The sequence below is a fragment of the Engystomops pustulosus genome, chromosome 2, assembly GCF_040894005.1.
Source record: "Engystomops pustulosus chromosome 2, aEngPut4.maternal, whole genome shotgun sequence".
Lineage (NCBI taxonomy): Eukaryota > Metazoa > Chordata > Amphibia > Anura > Leptodactylidae > Engystomops > Engystomops pustulosus.
The window spans coordinates 151,482,983-151,501,556 of NC_092412.1; the positions used below are offsets into that span (position 1 = coordinate 151,482,983).

At 41.7% G+C, this 18,574-nt stretch overlaps 1 protein-coding gene across 2 annotated transcripts; it reads right to left on the reverse strand.

Moving 5' to 3' along the window:
* Window positions 1-17,762, reverse strand: LOC140118687 (putative transmembrane protein 244). 2 transcript variants are annotated; one of them, XM_072136892.1, is made up of 6 exons: window positions 17,641-17,762; window positions 15,950-16,035; window positions 3,725-3,798; window positions 2,938-3,063; window positions 1,421-1,465; window positions 1-1,100 (listed from the first exon to the last, which is right to left on the reverse strand). In XM_072136892.1, the coding sequence occupies exons 1-6, from the start codon at window positions 17,692-17,694 to the stop codon at window positions 1,009-1,011; spliced, it is 477 nt and encodes a 158-aa protein (XP_071992993.1). In that variant the 5' UTR covers window positions 17,695-17,762; the 3' UTR covers window positions 1-1,008. The 2 variants fall into 2 exon arrangements, with proteins under 2 accessions (XP_071992993.1, XP_071992994.1); XM_072136893.1 differs by lacking the exon at window positions 1,421-1,465.
* Window positions 17,763-18,574: the final 812 nt, after the last annotated feature.

Here is an 18,574-nt window from a genome sequence, read left to right on the forward strand (position 1 = left end):
AGGGATATCCTCTTGAGGTTCCATATGTTTTAATTGAAAGCTGCTTTCCCCATTGATTATGTTGAGATGACCTTAAGGAATTAATGTGAAACTGTCTTCTGGTTCCACATAGAACAATTGAGATCAAGTATTTACAGAAGCAAGAGTATTAAAAAAAACACTCGATATATAGATGAGCAAATACAATAAAGAATCACAGAAGTTTCCATGTTCAATACACTGTTAAGTAAATAGCCTGTCAAACCCCGCATGTGCACATCAATAGCAATGACAAGTGAGATTAGAGATAAAATAACAAGACAAACAATACGACTGGGTTCATACAGGAAATCAGAGTGCAGAACAAAATATTCATAAAGCCTGTCTCTAGGATTATAAAATCATTGTTTAGACTCCCTGTAGAGTAAGCTAAAAAAAACAACAACGTATGATAATAAAAATCTTTCTGTGGCCAGGTTTGCTGCGTGTGAGCCTATTTACTACAATATACATTAGCAGCCTACTGGATGGGGTTTATACAAATCCTAAACTGCAGCCAACTCACAGCCCCATAACCTTCAATTCACCCACACTGTGAACATGTAGACTGACCACACCACAAATTATAGAGCAGGTGCTATTGCTGTTCATGTTGCGGCACTGCAGTCTCTTTAAATTGACATGAGACGGGTAAGCAGTGGCCTTTCCAAGTGTTTCCTGTGGTTTTCCATGCTTGATGGTTTAGGGATTGTTGAAATCAGAGACCTGGCCCCCACACAAATACCTGCTACAGACCATTCACTACGTACTGGGCACAACCAAAAGCTATCCTGCATTATATAGGAATGGGGTCAGAAAAATCACTACACAGTAGAAGACATCTGAAACACAATTTAAAAACAACTCATTAAGTGGCATCAATTATTATTGGTGTAAACAAAGCCTTATGAGTAGAGTTACCAATTAGTTCATCAAATTAGTCTTAAGAAGAAACTCAACAATTTTTGTTTTTGTGATATGTTTAATTCACTAAATAGTTGATAAATGCCTTTGATTTGCGCTTCCACATGTTAAATATGCAAGGGTTTGGCCACATGTGATCATAAGGAATAATCCAGAACCTGTAAAAAGAGTACACAATTATTAATAATCATAATTCAGTGTCATTTTGGTAAATTAAATCCTTTGTTTTTATATTGTATATTAAACTGTGTTAATATTTTATTTAAACCATTTGGAATTGAATAAAGGAACCTTATTATTAGATTAACTTCTTTCACAAACTCCCTTTAACCACCAGATATATAAACAGACAAGTACATGGGGGTTCCCACGTGGAAAGGAGGTTTGTATTATTATATAACCACGAAGAGAGCAATTGTGTTATGTTACAAATGATGGGCAGGTATGTAATGGAATATGGTAGATATACCCACTTTACCTATATGCAGCCACCATTGCCACATGAGAGGAAACTCTTGTGTAACTATGAGAAAAAGAGTAAAATTTAGTTTCCTCAATTAAACAATATGGAAGAATTCGATGCATTATAAACCTAGACCAGTGGTGGTGAACCTATGGCACTAGGCCTTCTAGACCTTCTATTTACCACATGTGGCTTATTTCATGGACCAGATATTCATAGTATCATAGTTAACATGATAAAACAAACGCTGTATTATATGCTGAGATATGGGGATGGGTGGGCGTAGCCAGCCAGAAGCCGAACTCAGTGCAGCTTCCATGCCCCTTTAAACAAACAGGGGCCTGGCCCGGAGAGACGGCAGGGCGGGACACCGGGAACGACAAAGAAGATAAGTACAGCTTTGTTTTTATTTAAACCCCTCCCCAGCCTTCCTGCAGAATTTTGAAAATAGTCAGACAACCACAATAAGGTTGTGGGGTGCATTAAAAGAATAAATACATATGTTCTACCTCTTCACAGATTACTAGTCAGACAACACATAGAATAGGGAGAATTTCTTTGGGTACCAGTGCACAAAAAGTGTACAATTTTGGAGCCTAAACAGCTTCAAAAAGAGACAACCAAAAAAAATTGAATGGCTGGACAGCAGTACCAAGAAAGATTAGCAGAATTATGGCATTTAGATTGGAGTAAAATTAGCATTTTTAGTCTGTAAAAATTCTGATAGGGTCTAAATACCTTTCTTGAGTGTAAGAACATTTTCAGAATTTTGTTGCTCTAGGGCAGTGGTGGCGCACCTGTGGCACGGGTGCCAGAGGTGGCACTCAGAGCCCTTTCTGTGGGCACCCAGGCCCTCACATTAACACAGAGTTTGCCAGACAGGACTCAGGGCTTCCTTCTGGGGTCCAATACAGCCCAGGACATGCCATGCTCTGCGCAATTTTAAAGCAACATCCTTGGCTACCAGGGTTCCTAGAGGAACGAGAATGTGTGGATAGAGATAGATTATTGTTGGAGCTCCTGCTCTGGGAACTCTGATTGTTCCTTTTCATTGGACCCTGAATCCAAGTTCTCCATCATCTTTCTATTGTATTGGTGAACTCAGGACGCCAATAAGATTGAAACCTGTGATACAGCAAGGGATCAATAAGTTACTGCTTAAATGGTCATGTTGGCACTTTGCAACATACAAGTGGGTTTCGGTTGCACTTTGGGCACTCTGTCTCCAAAAGATTCGCCATCACTGCTCTAGGGTTTTATTCAGACTGCCAAATATAGAGTAGAGAATAAATTTTTTCCTTTGTATTTAGAAAATTGGATTCTTCCTCATCTGGTGTTTGCCTTCTAGATTAAAATTGCAGGATATTAGGCAGACAGGATGGATATATGTTTTTTCATCCTCACAGCCCACGCTCACTTGGTGTGGAAGTGGCATAAGGGGCAAATAGCATGTAGAATATAAAATAAACTCACTCAACTATGACAAATTTTAGTAATACAATTTTCCATATTTCTATGTATATAATACTTACCTCCATAGCAGACAAATACATGAACAAATGTCACTGTGGCAGAATAATCCCATACCATGGAACCAACAACAGGGACAAAGAGAAGGCCACTCAATAAGAAGGTTATCTCTGCAGAAATCACATGCACTGGCAATAAGAAGAAAGTTGTGATATGTAAGCTTCAGAATAAACTAGATATTGGTCAAATAGGAAAGAAACCCAATGGACATCACTGTACATAGCGTGAAGCAGATGGTTCCAAGCGCTCTGTAGTGGCCAAACCACAATCCTGCAGCGAAGCTCTCAAAGAAGTGATTAATAGGCCATCAATTATCTTGTATATCTTATTAACATTCAAGCAGCAATGGTATATTTTATTATGTACTGCAAACACTTTTAACAGTGAGTGCCTATTGCTGTGAAATGTTAGAAATGTGTAGCAAGCTTAGCACAGTTACAGTAATATCCTATCCAAACAAGAACTGACACTTTTGGACAGGCTAATGGTACTTTGTCAGAATAGGTGCTTAAAATTCAGAACAATCACAGTAGATTCTAGACTGTTGGCAAACATATGTTTCCACATCAGCTATTAGCTATGGTCAGCCAAACCAATGACCAGTGATCTTATATAATTGCTAACAAGTATCCAAAACAATCTGGGTCTACATATCCCACATATCTACATATCCCATTTTTCCTTGGATCAGAAATATAAAGATTATAGATGTTGGTGAAGATAATGATCTTGTTGGTAAAAATGTTGGTCAAGATTATAACAGGTTAGACATATTGTTGTAATACCCACCTAAATATTGAGAGCTACTGAGTGATGGCGTTATTGTGTGTCTAAATGGTAACATCCAATCAAAATCTTCTATCCTACAAATAACAATATAAGATGACATTGTGAGAGTTATGCACTAGTGGCAGTTATTCAACAAGTTAAGATAAACCTATAAAGCTCTTATTCTAAAATCTTGGTGCCTTTCTTAGTCCTAATTTACATAACAGTACTTTACAAGCATGTGCAACATCCCGCACAGGGGCCTAGCCTTTTCTTGGGGCCTGGAGGCAGTCGGGGCCCAGAATACCGAAGTGGATGGCAGTTGCGGCCTAGCCACGCTGATGTCACGGTGCTTGGTACGGGGACCGGAGGGCTGACCTACAGCCTGGCAGGTCTCCAGCAGGTGGTGTGTGCAAGAAATATGGAGGGAGAGGCTGATGTACTGGTTCACCCTGGGGCAACCCCTGAGTGTCTGTAATATATGTCCCTTATTGCTACAGCCTTATCCAGGGAACAAATGGAGGCAACGTTGTGCAAAATAACTCACAGTTCTTTATTAGAACAACTGCAGGCAACAGGCCAGAACGATCTCGGTACAGATTCTGTATTACCGGAGATTCTGGATTACTGGAGTGGTCATGGAGAGTGGTTCAGGAATTGTTTCACCAGCCTGGTAGTAGATGCAGGCTGGGATGCAGCTGTGTCCAGTTGTGGATGCTGCAGCTCTTGTCCTGGGTTTACTTCTGTGTGCAGCACTAATGGTGTGCTACACACTGTCTCTCTCTTAACTCTGTATCTGCAGACAGACCATGTGGTCTAGAGGCCTGTGCTTCCAATGCACAGGGGTTTTTTATCACTCCCCCTGGTCAGGTGGTAGAACCTCTCCAATCACACTCCGGGTTACAATATAGCCAAACTCATTGGTCAATAATTTACACATAGTTAACAGTTACCTTTCCAGGCAGCATTCACAGGCTGTAATTACCAAGTCTCTCCTGTCACAGCTTCTGACATGGAGAGGGACACTTTCGCAACACCTACTTAACCCTTTGCATCTGCTGGGTGTTGCACATGAAATCAGCAGCAAATTTGTAGTAGCTCTTTCAACAAATATTCATGTAGCACATCCAGTATTTAGTTCAGAACCACCCACCCATTTTTTTAAGATTAACTACATTTGAGATCATTTCTAATATTTTGTGTGTGTGTGGGGAGTGTTGTGAACATTTTTTTAATATCATTTATTAAGAAATTCTGTTGTTTGTAAAATATCAAACTCCAGAGATCCCACCCATAAAGATTTGTATCCCAGCCTCTACAGTGTGCATCTATGGAGCTAACTATGAGCCTACAGATAATCTCTATGTGTGTGTGTTTATACAGCTCTGAGGAGGGAGGATTAAGCCTTTCCCTTTCAGCTTGTTGTTGAAAAAATAATGCTCATGCTTCACTTCTCACAGCTGTTTAAAAAAATTAAGAGGAGAGAGAACTTGTCACCAGGGAACCCTTAACAATCCACACACAGTACCTGTTAGATGTCTTTAAACTTGATTGATTTCTCTGTTCCAGTAACACTGTAACTAAGGGGACTTTTGCAGCCTGTTTCTCTACAAAATAAGGCTTCAATCACATGCCTGGACAGGTTATGTGATCATCACTATGTTTGGCTATAGTCGGGTGGTTGCAGTGTATCCATTATGGCCAGTGTTATGGTAAGGTGGTTATGAGGTAATGGCCTGGATGCAATGCCTAAGCAATGCCTAAGCAATGATGTCAGTGCATGGAGCAATAGATCTCAGGAGCATGGAGAAGGCAGCTGCATGGAGTGCAGGCAGGTGAGTATTAATTTTTTTTGCCTGTACTATATACTGCCATGGAATGCTTTGGGGCTGATATATACTGCAGGGACATGTGTGGCACCTTCATATACTGCTGGGACATGTGTGGGGGCTACTATACACTGCTGGGGCATGTGTGGCGAATACTATATACTGCTGGGCATGTGTGGGGGCTACCTATATACCGTTGGGTATGTGTGGGTGCTACTATATACTGCTGGGGCATGTGTGTCTGCTACCTATATACTGCCTGGGCATGCATGGGGGCTACTATATACTGATGGAGCATGTCTGGTGGCTACTATATACTGCTGGTGCATGTGTGGGGGCTACCTATATACTGCTGGGGCATGTGTGGGGGCTACTATATACTGCTGGGCATGTGTGGGGGCTACCTAAATACTGCTGGGGCATGCATGGGGTCTACTGTATACTGCTGGGGCATGTGTGGGGTTTACTATATACTGCTGGGCCATGTTTGGGGGCTACTGTATATTGCTGGGGCAGGTGTGTGGGCTACCTGTATACTGCTGGGCATGTGCTGAGAACCTGGGGCTAGATATATAACTTGGGAGCATGTGCAGGGCATATATACTGGGGGTGCTCTGCTATCTAAATTATTTAGGATTTGCTGGTGTTAAATATAAATTAATGAGGGGTAAGTATATTGTAGTATATATTATAAGATGGGTCGCAGTGTATTATCTGTATAAGCAGGGACACATTGTGGAGCACTTAGCGGTTACCTAGGGGACATTGTATTGACAAAATTTGTTTTAGGGACAAAGTGTGGTGATGTTCTCTATAGGCCACAGGATTGACAACAATGAAGAGACTACAGGAAGAGCCGGATGTCCCAGGCCAATACGAACATAGAAGGAAATAGCTGCAGTTTAACAGTAAGTGATGTCATTGTGCAGTACATTTAATGCTGGTATATATTTATCTGTGGTTATTTACTGCTGATATATATTTATTCTTGCAGTTTATCCATTTTTTGCATATATTTATATATGGGCAGAATATTATTATGTGCCGTTTATTCATTGCTGGTAAATATTTATATGTGCGGCCCAGTCATTTGTATATGTTGTGGAATATATTTATATTTGTGTGTATACATTTCAGGTGTATAGCTATATGTAAAACAGTTTAAAAAGTCAGTTATCTATTCCTACAACAATAAACAGTTCATACTATTCCAAAGGTCGATCTCACCAACCCTTTCAGCTCAGAAATTGAAGATTCACTGGTGAATGTGAACGAACACTGCATAACTCGATCCACCTTCGTGTGCAAGGTTGGTCATAGATCCTATGCAGAGGAATGGATCGTGCAAACCACCAAAGTATAGAGATATACTTTGTCTTAGATAGCATTATTGGAGGTTTCCAGTAATGCTATCACTCTAACACTGCAGCGTTGGGCCAGTGCAGGGAAGCAACAGATTCATGATTTCTGCTGCACGTTCTTAATGAATCTGGCGCACCGAGCATTATACACAGGGTGAGCACTTTTAGTGCAGTTCCCCACATTCTTAATATATTGTGCCCCATTATCTCACAATTCAGCACTGAATGCACAACACTGGTTATTTTAGATTTTAGGCTCTTTGTTTGTTTTATATTACCTATACTGTGTGGTGTTCTTTATAGGAGATTCTGTGCACTGAGAGCGCAAACAGACCGGAGGTCCTGCCAATTATCTGGCATCATATAACCATAGAGTGCTACCATGCACGCGAGATCTCGGAGGCGTGCGACACTTCCGGTTCTCTACCAGGTCAGCCTTACATCACCCCCATATAAAGGCTTGATAGCTTAAACGTGCTTTGGGGTCGGTGTGCGGTTCATTCCCATGGGAAAGGTTATATTTGCTTTTTGGTAATTCTAATACCAACACCATGATGTTATATAAGTTATATTGCCTGCAGGATGTTTTAGTATAACACACTTAATGTGCATATTTGAGATCTATTTTGCTGCCCACTGGTTGTATTAAGTATATTAATTATAGCACAGTGAATATTATGTTCTTGCACGATCTGTAATTAGATGATATCTAATGTGCCCACACTGTTTTGTGCCAGGAAAATTTTTCCTGTGCATTGGTGTCTAATACAAATGTACTTTGTATGGCTATATACTACAGGGGGACTGGTTGGCTATATATTACAGGGGGCAGGCTGGCTATATACCACTGGGGGGCTGGCTGGCTATATACTGGCACAGGAGACTGGCTATATACTATGGGGCTGGATCGATATATATTTTGGCTGGCTATATACTGAGGGCATGGGTTACCTATATACTGGGGAAGTATTCTGGGGCTACCGGATTAATGAGTAAATTATATGGAAGTATATATTATAGTATATTGATGGGTCACGATGTATTATCTGTATATGCAGGTATCATTTAGCTGTTATCTAGGGGACATTATATTGACTGTGATTGTTTTAGGGAAAGAGTGTGGAGATGTTCTCCAGAGGCCACAGTCACCCTGGTGGCAAATTCTACAGAGATAAGTCACTGCCTGGAGAAGTTACCATATAATTCTCAACATGATGGAGAAGGACTCTCAACAATGAGGAGACTACAGGAAGAAGAGTGGGATGGACCAGACCAACACAGATTTAGAAGGAGACTAAAAGTAAGTGATGTCTGGGCCCAAGTGCAGCCCAGATGAGCAGTATATTTAATGCTGGTATATATTGATTTTGTAGTAAATTAATGTTTGGTCTATATTTATAAGTGCAGGATATTATTATCTATGCTGTCTATTCATTGATGGTAAATGTTTATATGTGTGGCATAGTCATTGGTATCTATGTGTTTGGTATATTTATTGATGGAATATATTTATGTGTTTGCTGGAATGCCGAGCTAGGAGGACGCATACCGGCGAGCTCCCGGGATCCTGACCTCCATCCTGTCATTTGGATAGCCATCCGTGAAAATAAGCATCTGGGCACCCGGCGCAGACCTACCTGGCAATCGGAGGACGGAGTGGCGCCTGTCATTTGGAACCCCAGCCGAGTCGGAGGGACTGAAGCGGAGACCGGGCGCCGCCACTGTAGCTGGGGAACCAGTGAAGCAGGATCTGCCGCTGTAGGTGCCTCGCGCCACTGTGTCCCGGGGCCGGGTGCCGGGAACTGGTGAGGTGTCGGGCCTCCCGTTCGGGGTCGAGGACGGCCGCGGTGGCGTGGCGCGCGCAGCACGTGGTGTGCCGGCGCCATTGAAGATCTGGCGCGCCGCCTCCTCCTGCTCTCCGGGCGCTGCCTGCTCGTTCGCTCCTCCTTCCGGGACCCGGTGTCGGCGGCAGGCGAGGAGTCGGTCCTCCGGACCGTGACTGAGGGCGGCCGCTGCTGTAAGGAGTGTGCGGCACTTGGTGTGCCGGCGCCATAGTGAAGTGGGCGCACTCCCCCCCCCCTCGCCTAAGGGATAAGGGGTACAAATACTCGATGATTTTCCCTGCACGCCTCCGTGTGATAGATGGTCAGAGGACCCGTTTTTTCACCTCCCCGTCAGAAGCCATGCAATGGGTGGACTCAGCCCCTAGGGCTCCTGGAAGTGCTAGGGCGGCCCCTCCTCCCTGATCTTGGGCTGGAATATACTCAAAGTCCTTCCTTTTAGTCAGGAGGCCCTGCGTGCCATAACTGGGGTCCCAGTTCTAATATAGCTAAGCAATGTCATACAATACTTCAAGGTGGATGCCTCCACCCCCTCTAGTAAATTACTGGGGGGTCACCTCTACACTGTATCTAAGTGATCGGTGCTATCCATCATTTACTTTCTAACCCCCTAACTGTAGGGGTCAGGTTCCCGGGATAAGCAGTTTTTTGGGTTTATCCTAGTTGGGGACCATAGTTCCTGGTAGTTATATAGTTCGAGGGTATAGGTCTGCACTTCAATTGTTAGAGTGTTAGACAGGGGGTTATTTCTAATGTACAATTGGGTTACAGGTTTACTCATGTTAATGCTTTATTATGTGTTTTTTGTGGTAAAGTTGTGTGTATGTGTGTGTGCTTGGTTGTATGTGTCTATGTCCCCTCCATTTCTCTTTGCAGGTTCCAATTCTCCAACTATCCAGCCAGATCCATATCCCCCCTCACTTTTATGGCGCCAATTAAGGTAATAAGCTGGAACGTTAGAGGGCTAAATTCTAAATTTAAAAGAGCTATAATTTTGGATACCATTAAAAAACAGTCTCCCCATATAGTCTGTATACAGGAGACGCACCTTACAGGACAAAAAATTCTATCACTGAAACGTGCCTGGGTAGCTAGGGGTTACCACTCCTCATATTCAGTGTATGCAAGAGGTGTCTCTATACTGGTATCTAAATCCCTCCCAATAGAGGTGTTACAGGTGGCCATCGACCATTTTGGCCGTTTTGTCATACTGCATTGCTCCTTATGGGGGTCCTCCTTCACCATTGCCTCAGTGTAGGTCCCTCCTCCTTTTGATACTGGCCCACTACAAGCACTGACAGATAAACTGGCAGCCATGCCCCCGGGTCCATTAATTTGTATAGGGGATTTTAATGCGGTGCCTGATCCATCTCTAGATCGCACTAGTGGGGTAGACCCTGCATCAACTCGATTAAATGAATGGATAATGTCCCTTAGCTTGAAAGATCTCTGGAGGGGGAAATATCCTTTGGGGAAAGAGTATACCTTTTACTCCTCAGTGCATAGGACCTTTTCTCGAATAGACCTGGCATTAGGCTCTCCTGACGTGCTCCCCATGGTTGACTCTATCTTCCACTGCCCCCGTAGTATCTCGGACCACTCCGCTTTGGTTCTCAATCTACTGATTGGTCCTCCCTGTGATTCCCGAATTTGGCGCCTGCACCCTGCATGGCTTTCTAATCCTACAGTGCAGATGAAAATGCAGACAGATCATAATGATTTTTGGGAAACCCATCATAACCATCCAGATCCGTTGCTTCTGTGGGACGCATACAAGTCCTCTACGAGGGGGGCGATCATCTCCGGGGTGGCAGGGCATAGGAAGGTCATGGGCGATAAAGAAAGAGGGCTGACCTCTAGACTACAGGTTGCTGAAAAGAGATACATAGAGAATCCCAGTGGGGACAATAAGAGGGCCTGGGCGCAGGTACAGCGGGAACATCTTGCTCTGGCCAAGGAACGCACTAGCAAACGCCTTTTGGCTTCTGAAGCCTCCGTTTTTGAATTTGGGGACAAAAATGGTAAGTTACTTGCATACCTCTCCAGGGCGGAACGACCATGTGCTTCGGTCCCCTTTATAGCAGATGCGAGTGGGGCCTTGGTACATGTTCCTACCTCCATAAATAAGGTGTTTACAGAATTTTATTCTTCCCTGTACAGTCCTAGCATATCTACTACGGCTGCCGAAATGGATGCTTTTTTGGATGACCTTCCTCTGTGGCGCCTAACCCCTGCCCAATCTCTAGAATTAGACTCCCCCATCTCAGCAGAGGAGGTGGAATTAGCTATTCAGTCTCTTCCGTCAGGTAAGACACCTGGTCTAGACGGGCTGGGGGGAGAATGGTATAGGAGTAAATGTGAATTTTTAGCCCCTAAGCTGCTTGATGTTTTTAACACAGCCCTGGAGCATGGCTCGTTGCCTCCCTCTATGAGAGAAGCCTTAATAGTAGTTCTCCCGAAGCCCGGGAAAGACCCTTCTCTCCCTGACTCTTATCGACCTATTTCTCTCCTTAACACCGACGTAAAAATTCTAGCCAAAATCTTGTCAACCAGACTAAATAAGGTGATTTTGTCACTGGTGCACCCGGATCAGACGGGATTTATGCCCGGCAGGGGAACGGATATTAATATTCAGAGATTATTCCTAAACATAGAAGCAGCTGTGGGTTCTCCTGATCATGGCTTTGTTCTTTCACTTGACAATTGCAAGGCCTTCGACTCGGTCGAATGGCCATATTTATGGGCCGTACTGGCTAAAATGAGAATAGGCCCCAGATTCCTGGCCCTTGTCCAGCTTTTATATCAGGGTCCGAAAGCCAGGGTCAGAACTAACCTGAATGTCTCTGCCCCCTTCCCCATGGGCCGGGGCACCAGGCAGGGTTGTCCGTTGTCCCCGTTACTTTTTGCATTGGCCATTGAGCCCCTTGCTGCGGCTATTCGCCTCTCCGCTGATATAGTTGGATTGGTGAGAGGGTCGATCACGGAGAAGGTTTCTTTATACGCGGACGACACCTTAGTATACCTTGGAGACGTTGGCGCCTCTCTAGTATCCCTTCTTTCCCTAATTGACAGATTTGGTTCCATCTCAGGCCTACGGGTAAATTGGGATAAGTCAGTTCTCTTCCCTTTATCCGGTAATACCAATCTTAACCTATCTATCCCCTTGCAGGTAGTATCCAGCTTTAGATATCTGGGTGTCAGGGTGTCCCGTAGGGTCCAGGATTATGTTGCATTAAATATTGACCCCCTGATAACAGACACAGAGAAACGGTTGCAAGCATGGTCCACATTACCCTTATCCCTTTATGGTCGCATCAATATTTTTAAAATGATCTATTTACCAAAATTCTTATATCTACTTCACTCCTGTCCGGTGCTACTCCCCAAACTAATATTTAAACCTATAGACAGTATCTTAAGAACATTCTATTGGCAAGGGACCAGCCCACGTTTCAGTCTGGCCGTGCTACAGGCGCCTAGATCTCGAGGTGGATTAGCGGCTCCTGACTTATACTTTTACTATCTAGCATCCCAACTTGTCTACGCACAGTGGTGGATCGACATAGATAGGGGGAATGCAGCCACTGCCTTGGCTGGGTCTCTGATGGGGTCATATGAAGCTCTTACGAACCTTCTATATAGGTACAAATCCCCGGCCCTAATCCCAATTCCTCTGCGTACCGTAGCTGTATGCTGGCGAAGAGCTCAATCGCTAGTCAGCCCCTCCTCTCCCCCTCCAGTGTCTCCCAGATCTCCCATCTGGTTAAACCCTTGGTTCCCACACCTTCTCTCCTTGCCTGGGTGGACGATGTGGGGGGCTGCAGGCGTCAAGTTCATCGGCCAATTGTTATCCTCAAATTCTGAGCTACTCTCCCTTCGTGAACTGAGAGAGAAATATTCCCTGCCCCCCATGGCGTCCTTCCACTACTCCCAACTGAGACACGCCTTTAAGGCCCAGTTTGGGTCCCTAACATTGTCCACTGAATTCTCTAAACTGGAAATCCTGCTAGGAACCCCTGATCTATCAAAAACTCTCACACAAGTGTACACTGTTCTGCAAGCACAGGGAGTTAGACCATTTGACCGGGCTCAGGGGCGCTGGAGAGAGGATATCCCAGACCTCTCAGAAGAGGAATGGGGGGAAGTTGAGCACTCATACTTTGACTCAGTGGTAAGCGCTAGGGATTTCCTAGTACAAACAAAATTCCTCCACAGAATTTATTACACACCGGTAAGACTTAATCGTATGGGGGCTAGACAGGATGATAACTGCTTCAGATGTCAGGTAGCCTGTGGTTCTTTCCTACATTGTGTGTGGGCATGCCCCAGGGTCAGTGCCTTTTGGACAGAAGTGCTAACATTCCTCAGCAATCACTTTGGTTTTCCCCATATAGCTAACCCTAAGGTTTGCCTCTTGGGAGTAATAAACGAGGTCATTGGTGGCCATTATGACAGGATCTTCTTTAGACTCGTTCTGTACTATGCGCGTAAGGTGGTGATTATGTCCTGGAAGGATCGTGACCCCCCTCCCCTGCAGAAATGGATATCGCTGGTCAACAAGGTTATCCCTATGTATTACTCGGTATACAATAATAGACAATGCCCTCAAAAATTTGAATTTATTTGGTCTAGATGGAACATGAACTCTAACACTGCGGTGTAAAGTAGATATCATAAACGTATCCTTTTGTCTGGCTCGAACCCCATGTGAAGAGGGTGGAGTGTTATGTAGTTAGTGTTATGTCTTTGTATGTCTGCATGAATGGGTGTCTGAATGTTTGTTCATTAAGTTCCAACTGCGGCGATTACATGCTGTATATGTACTGATATGGTCACCTATTTCTGATATTAGAATGCTATTTGACCGAATGCAATATCTGAATATGCTGTCCTGCTATTCTCAAGTATTACTACGCTGCGCCGTAGTCTAATGTTTTAAGGTGTTATTGTTGAATTTAAAAAATTGAAAATTCATAAATAAAATCTTTTAAAAAAATATTTATGTGTTTGCTACATTCTTTGCAGGTATAGTTTTGATATAAGCATTGCAGGTATTTTGACTGGAGGGACATCTTACATTTCTATTTTACATCTGGGAGGCCTTATTGTAGGTTTTTCCATAGCAGTGGCCACTTCTGGCTGCAGAGTCTGCTCGGATCAACCACTTCTAGTGTACTGCAATACGTGATTATTGCAGTGCATTAGTATGAACTCGTGATCACTAGCTCATAAGCTTGTATTATTAAAAAAAAAAAGGAAAAAAAATGATAAAATTAATAAAAAATTAAAAATATATAAAAATTAAAAATAACATTTATTGAAATATCCCAAAAGCCCCTAAAACATTTAAAACAATGAATAATTTAAAAAAGTAAAAAAAAAAACATTAACTTATATGTTGTGTTTTTTATCACTGTGTCCCAAAATTCCCAATCTATAAAAATATAAAAACTGTTATTCCCAGCGGTAAACCCCATAATGGAAAAATGTGCTCAAATGTCCGAATCGCCACTTTTTTGCCATGTCGCAAAACATAAAACTTTATAAAAAGTGATCTATAGGTCGCACGGTCCCCAAAATGGTAGCAAGGAGAACACCAGCTCATCCTGGAAAAAATGACGCCAAATCTGTACTCCTAAGTATGAAAAAGTTATTGAAGTCAGAATATGGTAAACTTAATAATTTTTTTTTTGTACAAGAGGCTTTAATTTTTTAAAAATATATTAACACTGTGATCATTCTAAACCAAAGAATATATTAGAGATGCTATTTGGAGTGCAGAGTGAAAGTCGTAAAAACAGAGCCCACAAGAAAATGCTGCAAATGCAGTTTCTTGTCAATTTTAACACATTTTGAATTTTATTTCCACTTCCCAGAACATGGCCTGGAATATAAAATACCGTCACTAGGAATTACAATTTGTTACGCATAAAACAAACCCTCATACAGCAATGTACACTGAAAAATAAAAAAGTTATTTAAAAGTTATTTATTTTTGAAAGTAGGGAGCCATAAACAGAAAATAAAATGGAAAAAGCGGCAGGGGGTTAAAATGGCCCCTATACCACATAATAAAAAGTTTACAAATTCTCTGGGATAAGGGTTTGTGGCAACTGAGGCCACATTTACACGTGGCATTTTGGTGGCATTTGGAAATGCAATTCAAAGGCTCCACTTGTGATACTATATTTTGGTAACATTGTGTTTCCAATACGTTAACTAAACGCAAAGGAATTGTAATCTTACATCAACATGCCATCACAGGTGGAAACTTTATATTGCTTTTCCAAACTAAACCAGAATGCCACTTGTGAACGCGGCCTCAGGGGCTCTACAAACACATAATTTATCAAAATATGCCCTACAAATTCTTAATGGTGCTCCTTCCCTTTCACGCCCCTCCATGTGCCCAGACAGAAGGTTACATCCACATGCATGTCCCCTTGCTTGGAAGAAACAGCACAATATATTTGTAGATGCTTTTATTCAGTTTATGTGGGAAAATTTAAGGGCTACATGAATGTATTAATGATAAATATTAGTGAATTCCAAATAAAACCTTCATTTTGTTTGAATTTCTGTAAAATACATAAAGGGTTAACAAGCTTCCTACCTGTTGTTTTGAATAGTTTGAGGGGTGAAGTTAATATGTGGGAGTTTCTATTAACAGAACTTCCAAAACCGCTATAGAAATAAAATGGTCACTAAAATAATTGATTCAGGAAATTTTATTAAAAATTTGAGAGAATGCTTGATCTTTCTAGTGTTGTAATAAAACATATTCTAAAATGACGCCAACACAAAGCCGAGATATGGTAAATATTAGTTAGCAACTAATTTGAGTAGTAAGACTATCAGTTCAAGATGTTTACCAAATTCCCTTTTTTTATGAATAAATGCTAAATATATAAACCATAATTTCCCACTAACTTGATTTACAGTATGTCGCGAAAAAACAATCTCAAAGCCACCTGGGTAAATTAAAGTGTTCTAAAGTTATGACCGGATAAAGTGATACATGCAAGTTTTGAAAAATAGGCCTTAGTCATCAAGGTGCAAATGAGCTTGGTCACTAAGGGGTTAAGGATTGTGATAAACAGCAGATAAAATATAGTAAAGCTTATAAATGAAAAAAAAATTTAGCATATTCTCAAGACGGGTGATAATTTTATATGTCTTAAACTTATATTTATTTTATTTTTATGAGATTCTTACCTCAATATCCCTGCACAAACAGTGCATGTCATGTAGAACAGGGCATAGAAGATGAGAATACAGAGGAAAACATGGAAATGGATTTTCTAGGGAACAAAATGATAAATAATTACAAAATTGATAAACATTATGTTTTTTACTGATTCAGTCAAATGGAGTCATATAGTAATCCCAGCATTGTTGATGGGACCTGTAAAATGTATATGTGTAACTCAATTGCAAAATGCCTCCATTTGGAAATTTTATATTTTATTAGATTCAGCGTTTTAGGATATGGGATGTCTATTTTTACCTTTCTTTGTTTCCTTAAAAGTCCCCAGCAGCCCTCTCTTTCCTCACTGCAACAGGGAGCTGTCCCAGAAAGTAGACATGGAAAGAGTGGGGGTGCACATTTCTATGAACCAAGATAGATGCTACTAATCAAGAAGGAAACAAAGTGGGCAGAGGCGGCATTGCAAGCTTTTACAGGAAACCTACCACTACGGATCTACCTAGTAAAGAAGATCGGGTGGTAGGTGCCTCTATTGTACGTGAGGATAGCCCTTTTAAGGGCTAATCTTCACGTCCCCTGTGTCTTTTCTAACTTTTATTGCCCTAAAATGCTAATTTTCTAAAGAGGCTACCGGGGCGTGGAGTATATGCTTACAGCAAGCAGAGTTCCCAAATAGTGTCTGCATCTGTAGCTAAACCTGGCCAATATGAATTTATGTGTGATAGTCACTTCTCCTACTGATAAAAATCAGAGAGCATTGAAATCAGTAATGGAGGGAGAGGAAGAACATTCTATCATGTTTGTTAACGTGGGATCAACTACTTTTTAATGTGTGTAATTGATACATTTTGCAGGTTGTGACCGTCTTGAAATTTCGGGCTCAATAGCAGATTTTTGGTTATTTCAATTTTAGAGATATTATTATTATTTATTCATTGGCCTAGGAGGTATCTATGAACTCTACAGATGTTCACCTATTACATTTAGGAGTTGTTTAACAAATTATTATGTCTATGGGGCACCTTTTTTGCTATCAAAGTCAGTTTAAATCAAAATTGCATGAAGGTGTCTATTGACTCCTTAATGCAATGTTGAAAATTGGACACGTGTCTGCCTTCAGGAAATATATAGTTTTATTTACACAGACGAAGTGTTTTATGCTCACCCACACAGTTTTATGCTCACCCACACAGGAGAAGCACATAGGGATACACGGTGCGCGGCCATAAAAGCGGGGAAAGATGTTTTTCCTGGTGCCACATGTGCACGAAACCATATAGTCACCGGTGCCTATTGCCAAATGGGGATGTATTGGGGACGTATATGCAGTCTCAAATTTGCAGTGTGAATGCAGCCTTAGTAAAATTCTTTATGCTGTAATTTTTTAAATCTGTAAATGTCAAATTTGTAAAAAAGTGACAAAGAGGTCAGAGTGAATGCTGAAGTTACCTAGAACGCAAAATAATGTTATTGCCTTTGTAAACATTTCACAGTCTGTCAGCAGATTCTAAATCTCTGATACTACAGGCATAGCAGTGGATCATTTGATCATGACATTAGTCATTGCCTTTCATGTCACTGCATGTTTTCCTCCAATTCGCCTTCAGATTTTCAGTACATTTAACATACATAGAAAACATCTAAATTTAAAAATTTGAGATCCATAAAAAGAAATTATCAATAAAACACATTACTGTACCGTGTTCCTCTTCTCCAGGCTAATCCCAGCATTCATGGCGTTACCACAATGCATTCTGGGATACTGTAAAATCCTCTAAAGCTAATGAGAAGTCTTTACTGTGCTGCTTGTGACAGTGATTTTGCAAACTGTCACTCAGGAGTTTAGTGTGATGAACATCCTAGCAGTGAGGGATTATAGACCAATTAGTAAATCACAGATTAGAGGATGAAACAACCTTTCAGTAATAACACAAATCATCACACAGCTCACGTGCCTCTTTTCCTTTAAAGGATATCTTCCATCAGGATGAAGGATTGTAAACCAAGCACACTAACATGCCAGTTTCTGAACCTTGTGGCAGGACCTGCTTTTTTTTTAGCCTCTTATGCCCTTGTTGTAAAGCTTTAAAAATTATGCAAATGAACCTGTGGGGCTCCTGGACCCTTTAGATGTTAATGGAACCAGGAGCCCCACAGGGTTATTTGCATGATTTTTAAAGGCTCTATTTTTGTAAAAAAAAAAGGCATAAGATGCTAAAAGATCCTGCCAAAATGGGCACACACCAACATGTAAGTGTTCTTGGTTTACAATCCTTAGACTTCCTTTAAGGGTTAATTGATCCCTGAGAAAAAAATTCTATGTACCTCAGTACATGGGTGTTTGCCCATGAAAGAAAAGTGTCCCTAGTGATGTTTACACAATATAGATAAATTGAACCCTTTACTTTACAATTTACTCAGTGTTATTGCTGTCTTAGCTCCTATCACTCACTAATGGCCAGTGTCAAATTCCAGAGTGTGGTTGGGGACTCTCTAAGCAGACACATTGGGGGTCATTTACTAAGGGCCCGATTCGCATTTTCCCGACATGTTACCCGAATATTTCCGATTTGCGCCGATTTCCCCTGAATTGCCCCGGGATTTTGGCGCACGCGATTGGAATGTGGCGCATC

What these genes read in the sequence shown, in the direction of transcription:
- LOC140118687 (XM_072136892.1), bottom strand. Translation starts at nt 17,694, where the DNA reads ATGCATTGTGGTAACGCCATGAATGCTGGGATTAGCCTGGAGAAGAGG. An exon ending in CAGTAGCTCTCAATATTTAG is followed by an intron (nt 3,064 to 3,724) that starts GTGGGTATTACA and finishes TCTTATTGCCAG; the next exon opens with TGCATGTGATTTCTGCAGAG. An exon ending in GCAATGGTGGCTGCATATAG is followed by an intron (nt 1,101 to 1,420) that starts GTAAAGTGGGTA and finishes CTCTTTTTACAG; the next exon opens with GTTCTGGATTATTCCTTATG.